Source organism: Orcinus orca, chromosome 9, assembly GCF_937001465.1.
Source record: "Orcinus orca chromosome 9, mOrcOrc1.1, whole genome shotgun sequence".
Classification (NCBI taxonomy): Eukaryota; Metazoa; Chordata; class Mammalia; order Artiodactyla; family Delphinidae; genus Orcinus; species Orcinus orca.
The window spans coordinates 96,498,738-96,514,025 of record NC_064567.1 but is presented as its reverse complement, the minus strand read 5'-3'; the positions used below and the strand labels follow the sequence as shown (position 1 = coordinate 96,514,025).

General features: G+C 42.4%; 2 protein-coding genes across 2 annotated transcripts in view; both read left to right on the top strand.

The window, feature by feature from the left end:
- The window catches only part of LOC101277389 (unconventional myosin-Ig), a 275,011-nt gene that overhangs the window by 33,308 nt on the left and 226,415 nt on the right, over positions 1–15,288 (top strand). The window lies entirely within an intron of this gene.
- Positions 798–9,386, top strand: PURB (purine rich element binding protein B). The gene has a single exon (XM_004282991.4). It carries the CDS (start codon positions 915–917, stop codon positions 1,830–1,832), a length of 918 nt encoding a protein of 305 aa, XP_004283039.1. The 5' UTR covers positions 798–914; the 3' UTR covers positions 1,833–9,386.

Here is a 15,288-nt window from a genome sequence, read left to right as displayed (position 1 = left end):
GAAAGACATACTTTCTTACTTTTAAAATCCATTCCTGAAAAAAAATAAAAATAAAATCCATTCCTGTTTCTTCAACGTAACACATGAAACACGTATTCTTCCTGTAAAATGGCTCAGTCCCTCTACATAGGTGTTTGCTAAAAGTTAACTCCTTTCCTAAGCGCTCCATCCCCACTACCACTTAGTTCAGGCCATCATTTTTTCTTATGCTGCTGTGACGGTGACGATGTTATCATGCATGTTCCAGGCACTAAGTACGGTATTTCACGAACTAAAAATAAGAGTGCACATTTATTGAGCACTCACTATAACTCAGGTATTACGCTAAATATCACTCACGGCTTATCATCCAGCAATCCTATAAGGTTAGTTTTGTTTTGAGTACAGATGACCCCATATCCTCCCTCCTTTAATTCCTCCCTGCTTATAAAAATAATAACTGTACCATTTCCCTAGAATAAACCGCACTTATTTAAAGCGTACATTTCAGTGAGTTTTGACATACTTGCGAAACCACCACCACAAACAGGACGCAGACTGTTCCTGCCCTCATAAACTTTCCGAGCTCCTTCCCAGCTTAGCCCGCCCTGACCCCGGGCCCCCGCGGGGCGTGACGTCACTGCCCTGCGCCCCGCCGCCGCTGTGCGCGGCGCTTCCGGCAGCGAGGACGTGGGGGGCGGGGCTGGGGGGGCGTCACGGAGGCGTGCGCCGGAAGCGGGCCCGGCGGAAGTGGCGGGGCGGGGCGCGGGGGCGATGGGGGGTGGCGGCGGCGGCCGGCGATGAGCAGCGGGAGTGCGTGAGCGGGCCGGCGGGCGAGGCTGGGGGGCCCCGGAGAACGAGCCTCAGGGCGGAGGGCGGGGGCGCGAGCGCGGCGGGCGGCGGGCGGCGGCCTGGGCGCGGCGGCGGCCGAGAAGATGGCGGACGGCGACAGCGGCAGCGAGCGCGGCGGCGGTGGCGGGCCCGGCGGCTTCCAGCCCGCGTCTCGCGGCGGCGGCGAGCAGGAGACGCAGGAGCTGGCCTCGAAGCGGCTGGACATCCAGAACAAACGCTTCTACCTGGACGTGAAGCAGAACGCCAAGGGCCGCTTCCTCAAGATCGCCGAGGTGGGCGCGGGCGGCTCCAAGAGCCGCCTCACGCTGTCCATGGCGGTGGCCGCCGAGTTCCGCGACTACCTGGGCGACTTCATCGAACACTACGCGCAGCTGGGCCCCAGCAGCCCCGAGCAGGTGGCAGCGGCAGCGGGCGCCGAGGAGGGCGGTGGGCCGCGGCGCGCGCTCAAGAGCGAGTTTCTGGTGCGCGAGAACCGCAAGTACTACCTGGACCTCAAGGAGAACCAGCGCGGCCGCTTCCTGCGCATCCGCCAGACGGTCAACCGCGGCGGCGGTGGCCCGGGGCCCGGCGGCCTGCAGAGCGGCCAGACCATCGCGTTGCCCGCGCAGGGCCTCATCGAGTTCCGCGACGCGCTGGCCAAGCTCATCGACGACTACGGCGGCGAGGACGACGAGCTGGCTGGGGGCCCGGGCGGCGGTGCCGGGGGCCCCGGGGGCGGCCTGTACGGGGAGCTCCCGGAAGGCACCTCCATCACGGTGGACTCTAAGCGTTTCTTCTTCGACGTGGGCTGCAACAAGTACGGAGTGTTCCTGCGCGTGAGCGAGGTGAAGCCGTCCTACCGCAACGCCATTACCGTCCCTTTCAAGGCCTGGGGCAAGTTCGGGGGCGCCTTTTGCCGGTATGCGGATGAGATGAAAGAGATCCAGGAGCGGCAGAGGGATAAGCTTTATGAGCGACGCGGCGGAGACGAGTCAGAGGGAGAGGAGGTGGATGAGGATTGAAACGCCTAGCTTCCCCTACGGGCCTCCCCACCCCACCACTAGAGAGCCCACCTTCCTGTTCATCCCAGTGAGCTAGTGGAGGGGGAGCAAGGGAGGCCCCAGAAGGAGAAGACAAAATTTAAAATAATATAGTTAACTAAGAGAAATAACCATAAGAGAGAACAGTCACGGACAATTAGAGAAAAGCAGTAAAGTTCCAAGGAATTGACAGCAACCTACAAAGAGAGGACGACAGCGCCTCCTCACCTGAGCAAAAGTCTCAACTTCTGTTGCTTCCCAGCTGAGGTTCCTAAATCCATCAGGATAATCCTGGGTGGGGTAGATCCTTGCACATTGGCCAAGGAACACCTCTTGAGTTACCCAGACCCACTGATGACAGCTGAATTTGTATTATACCTGGGGTAACCTGGTCTTAAGATAGTGTCTTATCCCTTCACCTCCATTGAAATCAGCGTTTTGGATCTAGATCTTCATGGAATTCTTGTGAAGAGAGAGGCATTTGCAGTTACCCAGTTCTGAGGGTACAAGTTTTATGAAAAGGAATGCAACTTTAAGTAATCATAGACAGGGCAAAATAAGAATTCAAGAAGCCACCAGGGAATACAGAAACAAGTCGGATCCATTTTTTTTTTAAATGGTTTTGCATGGAACCTGGAACAAGGTCCATGTCTTGTCTTTGCAGAATTATTTTCCGGGATGCAGATGGATTCAGGTGTCAGTCCTTGAACTAGAATCCGTTATTATAATATTTTGGAAGTTGGCAAAATTTTTTCAAAGATAAAAGCAGTTTTACATTGGGGGTTGCTGAGGTAGGCACAAGCAGAAATCAGGCATAAAGCACAAGGAAAACTGTTTGAGTGGATTGGTTGCTGCTCACTAAAGTTCTTCCCCGATCTCCAAATATGGAGGTCATGTCTTAGATATGAATGAGAGCCAGATCCCCGTGGCTCCACCGTGTGAGCCAGTGAATTATGGCTAATTCGGCAGTTTCAGCCACTGGTTGGCTGGATTTTAAACCGTAAAACTTGAAGATATCTACAAAAGGAACAGTGGCTACAAGTCTGAGCTTTAATGGAATATAAGTCCTCACAGAAAAGTTCGAAATAACCAAAACTGAAGTCTTCATCTACCTTCAGTTTAATCTGTGGATTTGTTTAAACACTAAAGATCCTCAGGTCCAGAATTCCAGCAACATTTATTCTTTTAAAATAAATTTTTAAGAACTTGATCCATTGTATCAGTACCTCACAATCAAGTTGGCAAACGATGGATGAGTGATTCAAGTAGCGTGCCCTTTGGAAGCTGAAATCCATCTGAATGGAGCTGAAGTGAACGTGAATATGCTGACTATATCCTGGAAGCATTTTTATACCATCTTGAAATTTCAACAAAACTGCCTTTTGCCAGTTTATCCAGCTGTCTTTCAAGAATAAAAGTTGGGGTTTTCAAGGATCGCCTCTTCTATATTTTAAATGGATTTTCAGTATGATCTTTACTAATCAAGTTAATCCCACCCCATCAAAAGGTATTCCTAGAAGTGTCAGAACCTAGGTAACTGAATTGAATGGGAGCTAATGTTCTTTCCAAAGTTTTCAGGTATACTTTGTGCAACACCTTCTCAACCAGGAGGCAAGTAACCCCACTTCCACAATCTTAGTATTTTTTTTTTAACTGCATGCCTGCCCTTTATTTGAGCTGCCTTTTAATTTATTGCATACCCTTTTTATTATCTTATTTTGGTATTCAATCTATACAATCTTTTTGTATTTATTGGGAAATGAGTAATATACAAAAAGGTCGTTTTCATGAATTAGTGGCTGAGAGGGAGGGAATAATTGTGTATATAAAATTAGGCTTTTTTAAAAATTAGATTTGATTCAGAATATCTCATCTTAGATTTTTAAAAAATAGTGGAAGAGCCACAAACATTGGTGCCCTTTTCAGACTATTTCTCTACTCTCATCATCCACAGTAGACTTTTTAAACATATTTTTTTTAAAGCATTTCTTTTTTTAAAAAATGTTTCTCCGTTGCAAAGAATGTTTCCTAAATTGTATGGGAGCAATAGTATTTTTGATGTTTTAATGACATCTGTATACTTGTACTGTATTTTGTACTACAAGGCAGCTGTTTTCAATAATGTCCTGCTGTATTTACCTATGTGTTTTGAGTGTTTATTTCTTTGCTGCGGAGAACAAATCCCTAAATAGTTTTAGTAAAGGAGCTGAGAAACTAAGCATTATTAGGTTTGCAGAAACTGTTTAAGTTTCAAACTCTGAGGCAGCAATGAAAATTAAGGTTGCAGCTCTTAGTTGATAGCTGTAACTTTTTCATTTTCAAAACATGTATAATTCCTGTAGAGACCAACTTGTTTTCCTGCTTCAGTGGTGGTTCTGTTGCTCAGCTGCTGTGAGCCAGTTCAGTTTTGCAAAGGTGCAGTACCTCTCCTTTCTAAGGGGTTGGTTTATTCTTTTTTCTTTTCTTTTTGTTTGGCTGAATTGCAGTAACTAGCCTTGCCCTTTCTACTCTGTAGAAATGACAGGGTCTTCACAATCCTTCACCAGTGGCTACTAAGCTATAATTAGCTGAACAGAAAGAATGTGGAAGTGGTCTGAGGCATATAGAGTATATGCCAAGAACACTACCATATATGGCATCAGCTTTGGTTACCAGAGAAATTTTCTTAGTCATTAGACCATATAACAGTAGTATATCATATGTAAATCTTTAGATATCAATTTGAGAATCCTCCAAAAAAAGGAGCAAAGAATGCATAAGCTATGTGTTGGAAAAAGTAATTTATATTAAAATTTTGACCTGCCTATGTAAGATTAAGTGGTAAACGTCATAGTGGTGGGTTTTTAAGTCTTAACCAATCTCAAAGGTTTGTTTCTCCTGCAGGGGGTGGTTCACGGCCTCTTCTCACTGCAGGAAGATTACAGGAGGATGTGGATTAATTGTAGCATTCACTGATCCTCATTCCAGTACTAGGGACAATAGAAATCTGCAAAGCATAGAGACTACACTTGGTGTGTGGTTTGTTAAACAAGGTGATAGTAACAGGCTAGCTTTTAGAACTCATTCAAAGTATTGCTTATTAAAGGAAATGATCTTTGTTAATTCCAGTCAGCAAATGGCATTGTACAGACTATGGGAAACCAATTTTTTTGTTTTGTCTTTCAACCACTATTATGAACAGTGATTTAGGGCTGTTTTTCAGCTTTGGCAAACATCCCAGCTAATCACATGTTCAAAACAGTCATATTCTTGAGAAGTAGGGAACTAAAATTCCTCTTCAGATAATTGGTAGAATGTTTGTTTCTCAAACTACTGCAGTTACAGACATGAGAAATCAAACTTTAGGAACAGAATCAAAAGAGCAAAAATCTGTGTCAAGATACTCCTCTTCCCTTCTGGTTTCTATTGTCCCTACCTATCATTCAAGTAGAATGGCAGTTCTAGCCAGCAAAGAACATTTTCAGTGCATATGCTGCACAGTACAAAATGTAAATCTGTATGGCACCAAAAAATCAAAGTGAAAACCAAACCAAAAACCCAGACACCCTATGTTACTATGGGAGGCATGTAGGTGGTGTAAATGACTGTAGCTGTGATGCACACATGGCTACTTGTCAAGTCACTTTCCATAATTATTTACTGCAAAATGATTGAGAGGCTTTGGTGCAGGCAGCCTATTAACCTACTACTTCCTTTGTTACCTCTCAATCACTTTGCAATAAATTGCAGGTCTTTTAAGAGATTCAAGCTTCAGTTTTCTCAAAAAACAAAACAATTTTCCTGGCTTATCTGAAAATGCAGGGTTGTGGGCAAAAGAGGCTGGTTATAATAATGCCCTCATATTGAGTGGTCTTTAAATGGCTGCACACTTCAGGCACTATAGTTGCTGAGGATGCTTTGTTAAATATGACCTTGACTGGCTTTACAGGGGGTAGAATGTGCTCTACACAAGGTATTAAAAGGTAACTGTTCATTTGTGTCTACCTTGCTCTTGAGGTGGATGAAATTAAGAAGCTTGAGTGTGTAAGCCATGCACATAGGTATTCTTCACTGTAAATTTTGTTTTCATTTTTAACCCAATTATGGTACTTTGTCCAATGCACAACTGATCTCTCAGTAGATATTCATTTGAAAATAGTGTGGCCTTGATCGGTGAGAAGGGGAAGGAAACAAGTGACTTTTTGCTTATGTAAAATGACTCGTTTGCCGAGAGTCATTCTGCAGCACTCTTAGTGTCTAATGCGTTTGTGATCAGTCTCCTTGTTGATTGGGGAAAGTTAATGTTTTTGACCCTGGAGTTATTAATTCAATTGAGTTGTCTTCTGTTTTTAGGAAGTATCAGAATTGCTGTGATAAAAAAGTTGACTGCTTTGATGTCCAATCTCAGGTTTTAGAATATATATAGTGGTGTAAAATTCCACTGTTAACTCTTAAAACAATTTTAATTTAGTACACCCTAAACGTCACCTGCATAAGGCCTGTTCAGAGAGCAGAGCCTCCCATCTTTTTGCTCCTTTTCCACTTTGTACTTCACTTGAGAAAGTGTCGCGTGATTTTACATTGTATATTTCCATTTTAACCCTGACATATTTCTCAAAGATAAAGCACTTTTTGATCATGAAATACATGGAATCTTTGTGTGATATGGATCATGGTTTCTCAGGCTCCCCTAGGTAATTTGCTTATGAATATCATTCTAACTGTGTAAGAAGAGTGGAAATCTTTGCTAATGTTAGAAAGTTTGTATTATTGATCTAGAATGCATTTTGCTAGCTTCCAATGGATGGGAGAGTAAATAATGCTGCATTCACAATATAATAAGTTACTTTCCCTTGAGCCTTAAGGTAACTTTTTTTTCTGTCAATAACAGCACTGAAGTTATAGTAAATGAATGAGATTACCAGTTTTCAGGGTTGGTTTTAGAGTACTGTAAATCAATTAGCTGTCTTCCTAAACAGTTACTATTCCCATTGAATAAACTGGATAATGGGTGTGTGGGTGGGACAGGGCGGGGGGCGGGGGGGGGATTGTTTGTAGAAAAGAAAAAAAGAAAAAAAAAAACCACATTTACCTAAAGAAAAATATAGACACAGAAGAAAGAAGTACATGACAATGCCTCATTTGAAATTCCAGACATAAGGTGGAAATGGCAAATTATAACCTCATTTCCCTGTTTTTAATCTAGAAAAGCAAAGTCATTAATTTTCAAGTGTTAGCCCCCAGAAGTTTCAAGAGATAGACTGAACGATGACTTCTCTTGATATATCAGTATCTGTCTGCTATTTAGTTAAAGTTGCTGTTCCCAGCCCTCAGTCTTAAAACTTAGTTTCATTACTGATGAATTTAACAGACTCTTATTTCAGTAAATGTGGTCCAATTGTCAGTATGAAAATTAAATTTGGAAAATACTACTGCATCATGAAGACTTATTACTCTAGTAATTTCCAATTGATATCTGTACCCCTGATCTAAGTAAGACCTTTATGAATGTATTTTATATTTCCTAATGAAATAGAGAATATGCCATCAATGTAATCACCTTTATTTGCAATCTTTTACTTTTCATTTGAAAATCTAACTCACGCCTCTCAGATTAGACATTCCAGTGGGGATAGGTAAAGCCATGTTAAAACAATAGCAAATGCCAAATTGGTAGTGTCACTGCTCAATAGGACTTCTAATAACAAGAGGGCAGAGCTTTATTTGATGCAAAAATGTTATTTTTTTCCATAGGTGATTCTAACAAATGATTTGATGAAAGAGTATGACTACTTTTGATTAACGTGGGATTTTGCATCTAGGAACATTTCATTTTCCCTATGTTATATGGAAAATATCCATTGACATGGATAAGAGAGGGCTGATCATACCTTTAGTATGATGAAATGTGGGCCCAGAGTATTGAAGAGAAAGCAATAGACCTATTCAAGTTCATTGTCCACTAGCATATTGCAAAAGAAGGAGTTTGTCTTTTTTTCTCTTCCCTATTTCGAAGACATCAATGGGTAAACCTTTCAAGAAAATTGATTTAGATCATCTCTTATTTCTTAAAGGCAAACTCTTATCCCCAGTCTTGCCCTATGTTTCAAGATCAGGCTGGCTCGAAAAATCTTTACACATATTTGGAAATAGAGTGGCAAGTAGTAGATTTCTTCCCTTTTTAAATTCCTTTTTCAGGGACATATAACTGCAGGGAGAGTCCCAAGAAACTTGAAAAACAGGTACGTTTGTATCGTAGGAATTTGAGAATTTCATTTTAAACTGTTCAGATATGAGGCGTTAAACCCTTTTCTCCCAGCCCACATGTCACCTCTGTGTCAAAAGCTCTCTGGATTCCTAGAAGCTAATAGATTGGGAAAAGTCCAGAAACTGATATTAAATCAGTACAGGGCACACTTAAAAAGAGTTTTGCATGTTATGGTAGCAGGCAAGTAAATTTGAGTATTTTTCCAATGATTATCAATATTTGAATAATAACTGAAGTTATCAGTGTATTTGGACTTCTTTTTTCTAAAGTTCTAGAATGATTAGTAGGAATTTATTCTTCCTTTTGCACCTTCATGCAGACGTTTTTCCAAGACCATTTCTAGAAGTCTATCCATCTTGATATATATTTCCAGATGACACACTTTCTATAGTAACCTTCACTGCCAGTCATATCTACCAGGGGCTTCCTTAAACTAGATTTTTCTTCACTCCAAAGTTGGGACTGATGTCCTGCCAGTAGAGAATCTATAGAAGTAATTTGAATGAATTAAAACCAAATCCTGATAGCAGGAGACAGAGCTTCCTGATCTAGATTTACAAGTAGAGTTTAGAAGTTACTTTTAAAGGGGGTTTTGGAGGATGTCTTCAGTCTCTGTAAATATCCATATGCTTGTGCATTGTAAACCAAGTGTGTACTCCTATGTATGAATTTGTAGAACTGATTTCTGCTTCAAGAGAAAATGCACCTTTAATTTTATAAGGTCCCCTACGCCTGTTACCCTATAAATATTTGTAAATAGAACACTAAAATTTTTAGTGATAGGATCAATTTGGGAATATCTGCTGAGAGACCAAAAAGTTCATTTTTTTAAGTACCTTGGTTAAAGAGTAAAGATTATTCCTCTTATTTTTTAAAAGAAGAATGCACTTTAACAAACACAGAGCTGCATGGGCAATTCAAACAAATCCGTGAAATGCAGTACCCATTCAGTAATCATACTTCCTGGAAACCGTTCAAAGAGTGTAGATGGGCTGTTGATCTCACTGCCTGGAGGTTGAAGCTCAGATTCCGGTCAATTTAGAGATGAGCAGGGCTGCTTCAATAGAGCAATGTGAATACAACCAGAAGCTTCAGTCAGGTCTGTAAAATGGCGGGTCCCGTATTTACCACTAACTAGCAAAACTGACAGAAAAACTCATAGAGAAAAAATCCTTACTGCTGGTGTGCACTCCTTACAATAGCAGACTTTTGCAGATGGAGTTTTACAGTCTATATTTAAAAAATTGTATGTTTGTAACAAATAAAGTATGCGAAAAAGTGAATGATAATCTTGTGCTGGTGTCTCTAATTTAAGGGATTACGTGGTGACCAGGAGGGAAATACCACACACCATCTGCTGGGGTTCGTAAATGGGTCTGGAATTGGGTGAGTTCCCACTTGAAATGACTTAAAAGCTGTTGCACATTTCATCTGAAATACAGCCAGTTCTAGACCCTCTGGGTTCCCAAAACCCTTTTCTAGTTAGTAAGCAATCTGTGGAGTAAATCAAAGTTGCACATAGTTTCATACTTTGGTTCATATTCCAGACGGGCCACTTGTTGCTTCCCCTAATTTCTTTCTATTCTACCTGCTTTTAGGCCCTATCATTTCCAAATGCTGTAAAGAAACTGCTACCCCATGTGTTCACTCATTTATCATAACTGACTGCTTAGAGAGTAGATTAGGCCAGTCTCCTATACCCCAAGCTAAAGGAAAAATAAAAATTTTATGTCCATGCATCCTGGCTGTAGTTCCAAATTTTTTGGTTTCACGAACCCCTTTACGTCCTTAAAATTTACTGAAGACCTTCAAGGAGCTTTTATCTTTCAGGGCTTTATCAATTGATACCTATCTATTAGAAACTGAATTGTTTTCGAGACAAAAACAACATAAGTACCATCTGTTCCATCTGCTATAGAGCAGTGACCTCGCATCATTTAGCCTCTGGAAAACTTAAAAACTTGTGAGAGAATGAAAGTGAACAAGGCAGCTAACAATGTTGTTAGGAAAGTAGATTAGACTTCTGGACTCCCTAAAAGTCTTGGGCCTCTGGAGGTTTCTGGATCACCCTTTGAGAACCACTGAACTAGACTGGTATGTAAATCATGCTTTTGTGAAGATAAGGGGTGGGGTTGGAAAAGACCTAAGATAGCTTAATCCTTTAGTTCTCCCTATGATCGATCTCTGTATTAGAGGCTCTTACTATAAATTACTCCTATCACCACCCCAGCCCACACACGTATGTAATTTTCCTGTGACTGTCCACTTCTTTGACCTGGCAGTGCTCAATGCTGACTGCAGAACCACTTGGAGAGCCTTGAATACTCAAGCCCAGGCACCATCCAGACCGACTGGATCAGAATTTGGGGGACATAAACCCAGTGTTTTGTGCGTTCTGTTCTACCTCTTAATTCCTGAGACTCCAAGGGAGTCTAGTCAGTCAGGGATGAGAACCAGTGGCCTGCGGTACGAAGAGAAAGGGATGAAAGGCTGGGAATCTCTGCTAGAGGGAATAAAAGAAACTCAGGATGGCAGAGCATTCCCTGAACATACGGCTTTCACCTTGTGACTCCTGTTGCCCACGTTACCCGCACTACCACTTAAACCCCCAAATAACTAATCATGGGAAAAGTTTGCAAATGGAATCATGGAGCATTGTATTGGTAGCCCCCTCACTGGGGAAATCTGGGGCTTTTACTAGCACAGAGGACCCTTGAGTGTGCACTGGAGTCACCTGGAGAGCTGATTACTGAGCCAGCTACCCCCGCCACCCACCCACCCTGCCAAGTTTCTGAGTGCGCAGGTCTGGGTGGAACCTGAGAAGCTACATTTCTAACAAGTTCTCAGGTGATGCTGATGCTGCTAGTTGAGGATCACTCTTTGAGACTCGCTGCAGAAATCACAAAAGTTCTGGTAAAAATTACCTCACTTGCCACCAACTGACAGAGGTCAGGAAGCCTTTACCCTGACGCATTAGTTCTGCCATAGCCCTGCTGAATTTTTTAGCTTGGTATGAAGTTGTCACCTAACAAATTTAAGGACTAGATGTAGCCAGGCTATAACCTGAGGAGTTCTATTGGAGCCAGCGCCTCAAGGAATAGGGGTTTTACTTCATAGTCTCGGTATTGTGGATGTTGTAAGCTAGGTACTATCCCCGAATCTGTCATAAACTAATAGCGTGACTGAGCTAGTATCTTTAACACTTAAAAATCCTAAGGTCCTACAACAGTGTCTAGTTTCCCCAGAGAAGCCAAGCCTTTGGTTCTCAAGAAAATGAGAGCCACCTGGTGGTCAGTGATGAAACCTTTTTAAATAACCTTTGTGAGGTCATACCATTTGTAAATTCATTCATTCAGTTCATTATTAGGCAGCTACTATATGCCATGTATTATATACTAGGTGTAGAAAATATGGTCCACGGTCCGAGTGGAACTTACAGTTTAGTCCGGAGAAAGAATAGAAAGCTTTTAGGAAGAACTAGAAGGAACTAAGTCACATTGGGCTGAGGTATATTTAGGGTTCAAGAACTAGAAGGAACTAAGTCACATTGGGCTGGTTTACGTGACCCTGGGTCTCCAGGAGGCTAGGATGGGTTGCAGCTCAAACTTACTAGACATATCTCCCTCCTCAGTAAAACACCTCTGTGCATCTCAAATCCTGAGAAGTCGCTTCCCCAGACCCCAGGGAGGAAGTGGGCCCAGCGTAGGTGGACAGAGGAAGGAAGGAGTAGGAGAATCAGCTCAGAGCCCTGGTCCGTGTTCTCATCATACAGTCAGGACCTGGGAGGGGCGAGGTCCCGTCGCCGGGGCACGGGCTCCAGGCTCACGGGTAGTGAGCACTAGCACTGGGCTTTGACCGGGTCCAGTAGGTGCTCCTCCTTGCTCGTGCTTCCATCAAGAAGAGATGAAGAGGGGCTTCCCTGCTGGCGCAGTGGTTAAGAATCCACCTGCCAATGCAGGGGACACGGGTTCGAGCCCTGGTCCGGGAAGATCCCACATGCCGTGGAGCAACTAAGCCCACGCACCACAACTACTGAGCCTGTACACCTAGAGCCCGTGCTCCACGACGAGAAGCCACGGCAATGAGAAGCCCGCACACTGCAATGAAGAGTAGCCCCCACTCGCCTCAACTCGAGAAAGCTCACGCGCAGCAGCAAAGACCCAACGCAAAAATAAATAAATAAAATATTTTAAAAATTGTCTTAAAAAAAAAAGATGAAGAGGGACTTCCCTGGTGGTCAGGAGGGTAAGACTCCACACTCCCAACGCAGGGCGGCCGGGTTCGATCCCTGGTCGGCGAGCTAGATTCCCGCATGCCGCAACTAAGGAGTCCACATGGCACAACGAAGAGCCCGCGTGCCGCAACTAAGACCCGGCACAACCAAAATAAATAAATAAATAAATGTTTTTTTTTTTTAAGTGAGAGGTTCCTAATGAGATCGGAGTAAACCAGTCTCTCTCACTAGTAACCAAGCCTCAATCCAGGCAGTCGAGAAATAAAGAATTAGATTTGCAACATCATTCCTGGCCCAGGCTTTACTCCTTAAATTAAGAGACAGCAGCAGTGAAACCATAAAAGAAGATATTCCCCACTCAAGAGGTAACTTCTCTTCTGTAGTACTCTGGTAGACCTCTCAGTGGGCCCAATAAAGGGCTCCAAACTAGTCAGTGGCAAGAGTGAACACACATCTAAATTGGTTCTCTCATCTGCTATACCACACTGCCACAGAAAGGAGAACACTCCTATGCTAGGAGCCTACGATGACACATGATGAATCCACAGGTATTCCACAAAGCTCTGCAGAACCTCATGTGATTTCTGCCCGAAGGCAGTCAGATGTAGAAACTGTGGGTCACACTCATCGTTTTCAGGATACGTATCTGAGAACAAAATTTAAAATAGTTCCCCAAGTTAAAAAAGATAAAAGAAAAACATGCCAATTTGATTCATTTGTATCAACGACTAAAAAATAAAATGCTAGTCTTCTATCAGGGCAAACAGCTTAGGACCCCCAATTCAATCATAAGTACCAACAGCACACCCTCTATTTGTTAAAATCATGTCCTCGCCAGAACACAAATGGTTACACAAGTCACATTGCCGGAGTGGACTGGAACCAGATAGGTACTCAATACGAAATCAGTGACATAAAGCAATGTGGACCTGAAAATAGCTCCTTTTATGTCATTTTGTATTTTTCCTATCCTAGATGTCAAACCAAGAAATAGCCAAGTCAGTAAGAATGAGCAGTGGTCCATTTATTCAACTATAGATCAGGATTCCCATGGGTAGTTTATAGAACAGAGGTTGGGGAGGATGGACTAAAGCTCTCGAGCCCATCGGTACAGGACTGGCCAAGACACAACCATCACACAGGCTTCCCCATCTTCTCAACTTCGAGACTCTTCCAGGAAGCTCTCCCTAGAGATCCCACCCTCAAAACTGCCCTGTCCTTGGCCTCATTTATTCACTACCCCTCATAATTGACGGGCATTGTTTTTGGCAGTTATAATCTCCAAAATTTCCTTCATTATAAAAATTAATGCAGGGACTTCCCTCGTGGTCCAGTGGTTAAGACTCTGTGCTCCCAATGCAGGGGGCCTGGGTTCAGTCCCTGGTCAGGGAACTAGATCCCACATGCTGGAACTAAAAAAAAGATCCCACATGCCACAACTACAACCCAGCGCAGTCAAATAAATAAATATTTTTTAAAAAATTAATGCATACTTATTTTAACAAATGTGAACAGAAGAGAATCACTGTAAAGAAATAAAAATGAATGTGCTCTCTTTCTCCAAACCCACTTCTTAAAGGTAACTACTGTTAAATAATTTAGCGTACATCCTTTTGAAATTTTTTGATAGTTTAAAAAAATCTCAACAGTATTAAATGGCGAATCACATTTATGTATGTATTGATATATATTGAAAAAAATGTATTAACTAAATAGGTTTAATAAGGAGTTCATGTTAGGTACATTGATGGCTGTTTCCTGTGGTATTTTCTAATGTACATATTTTTAAGCTGTGCCACAAAGCCAACAACTCTTATGCAGAAATTAAATTGAAAAGTAATTTAATTTTCATTATTTTAGGTTCCATTCAATCTGGCACAGGCAAATATACCTTCTCTGGTGGTAAAACAAAGAACTCTCCAGCCTCCAGATTTAGAGAAAATGTCTGTATTCCGTGAGTTCTGATAAATGGAGCATTTGCTGGTTGCATTTCATAGATCTGTTCTACTTTGTGTGTATTTGTCTTTCAGGTAAACAACTTGCATATAAAATTAATAAATCAATAAATGAAGTGATTGCTGAGAATTCTTTCAGCTGGGTACAGGGACCCAGTTACCCTTAGCTTTTGTGTTAAGAAATTATTGTTAATGAATAATTTGTTATAAGACCTACAGTGAGGTATTTTTGTCTGTACCTTAAAAAAAATTATACCTACATCTAGCTGCTTCTGATCTTGAAGATTTTGCTCAGAATTCAGAAACCACCCTATGAATATATAGTGTCCTCTATAATGCATAGTTCAGGACAGAAAGGCAGATTCCCCACCCTAGTATAAATAATGTAAAAAGAGAAAGCATGTTAGGTTCTGAGGAAGAATAAAAGAAAACAGTCTTCTGACGGAAGGAGATCTGTTGTCAGCAATGTGGAATGTTCTAGTCCAGCAGCTGCTGACTTTCCAGCAGTGAAAACCCAGCTGGTGACATCACTCAGGAAAGTGACTCATCAGAGCAGTGGGATTTCATTTGTCTACTCCTCATTCCACACCATACCTTTTCTGGTGGGGACTGCAAGTTCTCTTTCGGATACAACTGCTCAACTCTCCCCAGCTTTCGTCAGCTCAAGGTTTTCTCTTTTGTGGACAAGAAACAAGTTTATGGGGAATTTTGGGGGCTTTTGTTTTGGAGTTTCTACACTGCACCTACCATTTAGCCTTCAAAGGTCACACTTTGATGGGGCTAGCTCTTCTATTTTCCCTAAAAGCTGCTTTCATTTGCCCTCTAAGGACCAGGCCTGATATTGCTAGGGTGTGTTCCAGAGTAGAGCAGGAGGCAGTGGTCATTCTTTGATTCTTTAGGCCCAACAGGGGGCCTTTCCACGTGCCCATCAAGCCCACAAACTTGGTCTTCCCAGGATTCAGTGACCGGGCATTGTGATGTTTTCACTGTACTAACTTTGAA

Bases quoted from the DNA above. Each gene is read 5' to 3' on its own strand.
- PURB (XM_004282991.4), top strand. From the start codon at position 915: ATGGCGGACGGCGACAGCGGCAGCGAGCGCGGCGGCGGTGGCGGGCCC.